Source organism: Populus alba, chromosome 11, assembly GCF_005239225.2.
Source record: "Populus alba chromosome 11, ASM523922v2, whole genome shotgun sequence".
NCBI lineage: Eukaryota > Viridiplantae > Streptophyta > Magnoliopsida > Malpighiales > Salicaceae > Populus > Populus alba.
Genome location: NC_133294.1, coordinates 16,795,887 through 16,803,017, shown reverse-complemented (window position 1 = coordinate 16,803,017; position 7,131 = coordinate 16,795,887). Strand labels below are relative to the sequence as shown.

Genomic DNA, 7,131 nt, shown 5'->3' with positions numbered 1-7,131 from the left:
AACTTTCAATTTCTTCAATTCAGCCCCTGATTTGGTCAATTACAGCCCCTCTATTTACATGCATTTTTCATCGGTCTTTGGTTTTAGATTTCTTCAATTAAGTCTCTAATTTAACTCTTAAAAATTATATTCGATCTTGAATATTTCTAACTATGACGTTGGTAAAAATTCCACCACAAATAATTCCAACTCTGGCGTTGGTAAAAATTCATAGCTACAAAAAAAAAATCAATATATATATTTTATTTCTATTCTTTGATATCAGTGAATAAATTGATAAAAATACATTTGTATCCCCCACAAGAAAGAGAAACAATACAAGCATCAAACATGAATCATTCAATTTACAGTGGAACCCATAAACCTCAGCCTGCTTGCGAAAACGTTTACATTTAATTCATCAGGAAGATGAAAACATGGTTCCTGTTTGCAATTGATGGCAGAAGGAAAAGGTCTAGCTCAATATTGCTTCAAATATAAACAGTGTAACCCAGACAGGACTCCAATCACGAAAGGCAAACCTACTATGCAAGCTTGTTTATTAGTTGAAAAGAAAAATATCATGCTCCTCAAGGGGGCCACATATAGTCTCTCCTCGCTAGAGGAATCTAATTTCCTTTTGGAATTTCTTGTATCCGGATGAGAGATCTTGCACTGTGCATACATAACACTTATCTTCGAGCCCTGGTATTAGAATATCACAGTATGGAAATGATACAGAAGACCTCAAAATGGCAAGACAGACATACATAATAGAGTTGAGAAAATCTCGTTTTATTCTGCTGTAATGTCTTTTGTTTCCATTTTTCGTAACTATATTTAATAAAACCAGGCAGCTCATAGGTTGCAGCATAACCATATCCATGGTCCCTTTAATAGAAATTAAAGAGTAGTGCATTTTACATAAAATATTTTATAAATGAAAACTATTTTATATAAAAAATATTTTCTTGTAAATATTTTTAACTTGAAAAATATTTTTCTATTAAATATTTTATATTTTCTGTTCAAGATTATGGTAAAGAAGAAAGAGATGTTAAAGAAAATGATTGTAAACTGATCATGATAATAATAAAAGATAAGGTAATAGAAGAGGAGGAAGTGGTGGTGGTTGCAAGATAATGATGGCGATGAAAGAAATGGTCATGCTATGCTAATCTTGTGAAAAAAAAATATATAATGAAAAAAAAGGGGATGGTGAGGTAATTATGGACTATATCCATGATCCCTCTGGAATTATAATATGGAGTCGTGGGCTTTTTCTTCGTTTTTCACCGACACATTTTCATAGAAGAGAGATTTCATATGCTCCTCAAGACTCGGAAGGCGATGGTTGACATCGTAATCGTACATCAAGGGGACCATTCTTGCAATATTTAGAGAAGCCTTGGAGAAAGTTGATGAAAATGGATTTGGAGAGAGGCATTCCTGGTTGAGTTGTTTCCACGCATCAGAAATCATGTGCAGAACCTGCTTTCGTGCGTCTTCGAACGATGATCCTTCGTTTTCTCTCAGATAGCATTCGACGTATGATCCATCATGGCCATCTTGATTCTCGTCCTGCGATTTTGTTTACATATATACGCTGTATGATTCAAAGAGACTTTCGTCCATAAAAGAGAGACATTAAAATAGGAAGATGATAGACTTTGATGTTACCTTGGCGCTTCCCAAGTCATCCCACAGGCGCAGAATTGTGGCTGTGGATGATATGATGGGTGGAAAATTGCTGATAAGTTCTACATTTTCCTTGCTTAAATCTTGGCCTAGTAGAAAGAAGATGTGAACCAGAACTACATGGACACCAGAACTGACAATCCCATTCTTCAAGTACTCCTCACCACTCGGCAACTTCCCAGAGGCAAACCATCTTGCTTCCACAAGAAACGCCCTGCACAAACTAGCCCACTGCAGAAAAATCAACCGAACAATCATTATGTGTTTGAAAATTAAATTCTTATCATATCATTATGCGGATATCATACTGCTTTTCGCAGAGAGTCAGCTGGGTTCCACCCGTGTTTGTTGTAGATCTTGTAGCTGATTTCGTTTGTAATATTGTTCAGAGCCTTGAAACATATCTTCATGTAGTCCGGTAATTGTTCAGCGGCAGCAATGTCCCATCTAAAACGATGATGGGAGAGAGTGAGAATTAAGAAATCAACTACGGACGTTCAAACTTGATGCATGTGAATAATAAATCCTACAACTGATGATGACCTGTTGATAACTTCTGTGAAGCAAACGAGCTCATCGAGAGTGCCATGAACATCGAAAATATCGTCTATTATGTATATCATAGAGACGGGTTTAGTGAGCTCAATCCTTTGTTCTGAAAGACTTGGATCCGTGAGGCATGCCATTGACCACATATACCATTTAAGCGGTTGATCTCTTGCAAATCTCAATTCGGTAGACAATCCGAGGTCTTTCCACCATCTAAATGAGCACATTAAAGTAAGAAAATACGTGAGAAGGATTCGGTGCATGATAGCATGGATATAAAATCAGTTAGTCACAATCAAACTCACTTCAAGATCTCAACAATTTCGTGTTGATGTTGGGATTGGACCCTCTCACACTCGGTCTTTGCAAGTTCTTGTAGCTCACTAATCCATCCATTTGGCTCGTCGTTAAAATAGTATTTGGCCGTGAAACTCGCCAGGCTTTTGTGATGTGGATGTTCCAAAGAATTCCTAACTAATCGAGCTTGATTATAGTCTTGATGTGTCAAACTTGAACGTAGAAGCTGAAAACTATAATCTCCAGCTTCATCCAGCACATCTTCACCTCTTATACTTAGCTGTGAAGCTTCATATAAACTCACTAGGCCCATGATGTCGCCACTTAGTTTTTGCTTGAATCTTCCCTCATTGTCCTTGAAGTTGTCAAATACTCCTACCACATGTAAATTTCGAGATAAACAAGCAATCGTAAGGATCATAACCTCACATGTAGCATGAAAAGAAGATGGGATAAACATTAAAAATTAACAACCTGCGGATACGTGGTAACCTTGTTGTCTCAACAATCGAAAGCGAAGCGCAACCTCATAGAGATTGTTATCACTATGAATGGTGCTTAATAACATAGATTGCCTTGTTAGAATTGAATCAATCTCCTCTTGGAAATGATAGTCAATGCTAAGGCGTTGGATAGCATCAATCATGGCCAGACCTTGAATTGGCTCCTCTCCTTCTTTCCTCAAAATATGCTTGAATGTCTGCAGCTTTTCTGCATACCCAGCAGTGTCAGAATCATCCTGCAAGAGTAAAAAAACAGTTCCATTGACATTAAGTTTTCATAAGGCAATAAAGGCCAATTATTATTTTTAAAAAAATGAAAAAAATGACTAACATTTCGTTAAAAATTCCTTGATAAACACAGTTATAAGTGCAAAATCCATATATATATAATTACATTATTAATAGTTATGGGGTACTGTTTTGTGGGACCAAAAGCCAATGTCTGTTTCTGTGAAACGCTCCATTTTTGAGTGCTCGGAAGGGTAGGCTTAAATTCTTTGAGGATGGGCTTCACCCTTTCTGTATTTCGGTTTTGAGGAAATGGCCAGCCAGAAGCAGCGGTCAAGGAAACACTGCAAGACAACGCCATTGAGAGAGAGAGAGAGAGAGAGAGAGAGAGAGAGAGAGTGAGTGTGTTCGAGTACACTACGAGATTTCAAGCTGCGCCACAACTTATAAGATATTGGTCCAATAGTAAGCGGCCGTCTCAGAAACAGTAAACTCAACACGTTTTGCACATAAAAGACATGCAATGATCAATTCTTTTTAAGGTTTTTTTTTTTCCTTTTTATTTCTTAAGGTTATTAAATTAGATGAGAAGATATTTCCATGTAACCCTATACATTTTTACTATGTATACTATAATTTTTAAAAGCTAAATCAAACGAATTGATATATATATATATATATATATATATATATATATATATATATATATATATATATATATCATAAGTGAAACATTATATTACAAAATAAAATTATAACTACACAAAATAAAATGGATCTTATTTTTATTATAAATAGTTAATATTTGTAGTCAAATGAAAATATATATTGCAAGAAAAGAGAGAAAAAATAAAAGGAAAGACTTTTGCTTTACAGAGAAAACCTAACAATTTGGAAGAGGTATTTGAGAACGTGGTAACAATTGTTTTTTAAAGTATTTTTCATTCGTAAATGTATCAAAATATTATTTTTTTATTTTTTAAAAAATTATTTTTGATATCAATACATTAAAATAATCTGAAAACACTAAAAAAAATTTAAAAATAAAGAAAAAATAAAATAAAAATTAATTTAAAAAAAAACGTTTTTAAAACAAACAAAAAAATAAATTTTATAATGAATCTAATAATATAATAATTAAATTATGTTTGCATAACACAAGTATTCATTTCCTTCACCCAACAACAAAAATTATCAAAAGAAATATCCAGAACAGCAATTCAACTATAGAACTATTTTTGTCGTTATTGTAGATTTGTAAAACCTTGTAGGGTCTCACTGGGATGGACGTACGCTTGGTTGATACATACCAACTCTTTAATTTCCTTTCAATCCATTAAAATTAATTTCCCTTGCGGTTGACAGGTCAATTTTCAAATTCGTTAGTATCTTTTTTTTTTTTTTTTTTTGCATTCTCTGAACTAAAAAAATAAAAGATAAACTAAAGGAGTAATTTGCATAATTAAAAACTTCTGGGACTAGAATATGCTGGTCCCTTTTTTGTGAGATGCTTGCAAGTGAGGAGAGGGGATCACTGCTTGTGTTTTCGTTTTTGCAGTTGAATTTGTTTTTAAAATTATTTTTTAGTTAAAATAAATATAAAATATAAAATTTTATTTTAATATATTTTTTAATAAAAAAATATATTTATAAAAACATCAAAACACCACCGCCACAATAAATAAACACAATTGGAATCTTACATGAGATTCACGAAAAGTCTGTGTCCTGTGGAGACCACAATATTGTGAACTGCATGTGTATAGACAGAGAACTACGTACAATCTTAAACGATCTTGATTCCCACCTGTCTATTTTCTGCTTGCCAGGTTGTGGTGTAGTGCGCCCTAACGGAAGCCACGTCATCTTTTCTTTCCTTTTGTTTTTTTCCGTCGCAACAACATGTGTTTTTAAACAGCTATTAAAAATGTTTGCTGAGTACTGTGGCTGTGGCTGTGGATGAGATTTACTCACAGCCATATATAATATTATTTGAATAAAAAAACAAATTTCATCGATAGGACCTATAAAAGTTAAGTAGAGAAGACTAGGACAGGAAGCTGTAACAGTGAAGGCATACTCCATTGTATAAATGCAAGTAAATTTTAATTCATACACTGTTCATTAAACTTCAATTATTTTTATTTTTTTTTTGAAAAACCAGTGCGAATGAATTGATGTATTGTTCACATGAAAAGTTTAGTTTTTTTCTGAAAAACCAATGCTATTAAGTGATTTCACTCGCACTATTCACGTGAACGTGAACAATTTTTTTTTGTTTTTTTTTTAAATTAGTTAAAGGTGAATTAAATTTACTCATACTGTAATCTCAATTTTATTCCTGATAATATTTTACCTAATTTTTATTGCACGCTCAAAAAATCATGAAAACTATAGTTTTTATTGAATAAATTTTGTACGTAATGAAATTGTAAAAAAATTTTAAAAAAAATTGAGTTTTACTTGAAAAAACTACTATTTAATAACACTATATAAATTAGAAGGATATCGTATGATGACGTGGAATTTGATCGCAATTTCAATTATGTTCTTGCTGGGTCCGACCCAGTTAAAACAAAATCAGTTTTTATTTTTATTTTAATTGTGTTTTATTCAAAAAATTAGGAGGAGATTGCTTGATTACATAATAAAAAATTCAATTTTTGTTGTTGTGTACTTAAGAAACCATGAAAAATATAGTCATTGTTTAATAGATTTCGTATGTGATGACATTGCATATAGTTTAATGGAATAATAAAAAAATATTTGATATCAATATTATTTATTTCATGATGTAATAATACTAGTTAAATCTACAGTATTTAAATTAAAAATATTTTTAATTAGTTTATACATTAATTTGAAAAGCATTTTTTTAACCAAACACATTAAACTACCTTTTGTTCAACTACAATTTCAACCATAGTTTTAACCAAACATATATTTTTCCAAACCAACCTCAACTAAAAGTATTTTTTATAAAACAACTTTTTAAAAACTATAACCACAACAATAACCGCAAATACCAAACATACCCAATACTCCTTTTGAATTAATAATCTGAAAATTATATATCTGCCTTTATGACTTAACTTAGAGAACAAATCTTTTTTATTAGAAAACCAGCTTCTTGGATTAAAGCTAATTTTTACTCATTGAAATAAAATTGTTTCTTATTTTATGAATTATATAAACTTAAGAAATTGAGAGAGAATAAACATTTCTTCAATTCTTTGGATTTAAAGTTTTTTATTATTATTAACGTAGGTATCCGGATTAGCTTGTATGTATCTCGACTAATCTCACGAGCTCTGAAGTTGATAATTATGTAAGTTTCCAATAGTTTTGAGAGGACTTGAACTCGTGGTCATTAAAAAACAAATCTAAAATCTGATCAATTGAGCTACCCTTCAAGATATAAATTTGTTTTTTTTTTTCTTCATCAAATATGATATGTGAAATGGACATTAATAATTAGAAGGTTAAGTATTTAATCGAAAAATAATTTAATATTAATTCCTTAACTTTCTACCCTTCAAAGTAATTGTTGGTCCTTCACACAATTAACCAGCATATTCCATGTTTTACTTTCTTTTATAAATAAAATCTTTGTACATTTTTCTAATTAATATATGTAAAATCTACCATTTTGTTCCATCTCTACCATTAGATTTATAATACATTTTTTTTTCTCATTTAGAAAGTTTTTTTTTTTTTAAGTTTTAGCATTATTTATTAATTAATAAAAGTTTATGTGAAAACATAATACAGCTAGCTAGCAATGAAATCCTAAAAATTGACTTTTTATATGTATATTTACAGTAATATTCGACTTGAATTTCAAAATCAGCTCCTAGTGAAATTGACAATTGGAAAC

At 31.3% G+C, this 7,131-nt stretch overlaps 1 protein-coding gene across 1 annotated transcript; it reads right to left on the bottom strand.

Annotated features, from left to right (window-relative positions):
• Positions 1 to 511: 511 nt before the first annotated feature.
• LOC118031660 ((3S,6E)-nerolidol synthase 1-like) lies at positions 512 to 3,659 on the bottom strand. Its single transcript, XM_035036148.2, has 7 exons — positions 3,421 to 3,659; positions 2,998 to 3,262; positions 2,532 to 2,898; positions 2,221 to 2,439; positions 1,986 to 2,124; positions 1,660 to 1,908; positions 512 to 1,560 (listed from the first exon to the last, which is right to left on the bottom strand). The coding sequence occupies exons 1-7, from the start codon at positions 3,613 to 3,615 to the stop codon at positions 1,237 to 1,239; spliced, it is 1,758 nt and encodes a 585-aa protein (XP_034892039.1). The 5' UTR covers positions 3,616 to 3,659; the 3' UTR covers positions 512 to 1,236.
• Positions 3,660 to 7,131: the final 3,472 nt, after the last annotated feature.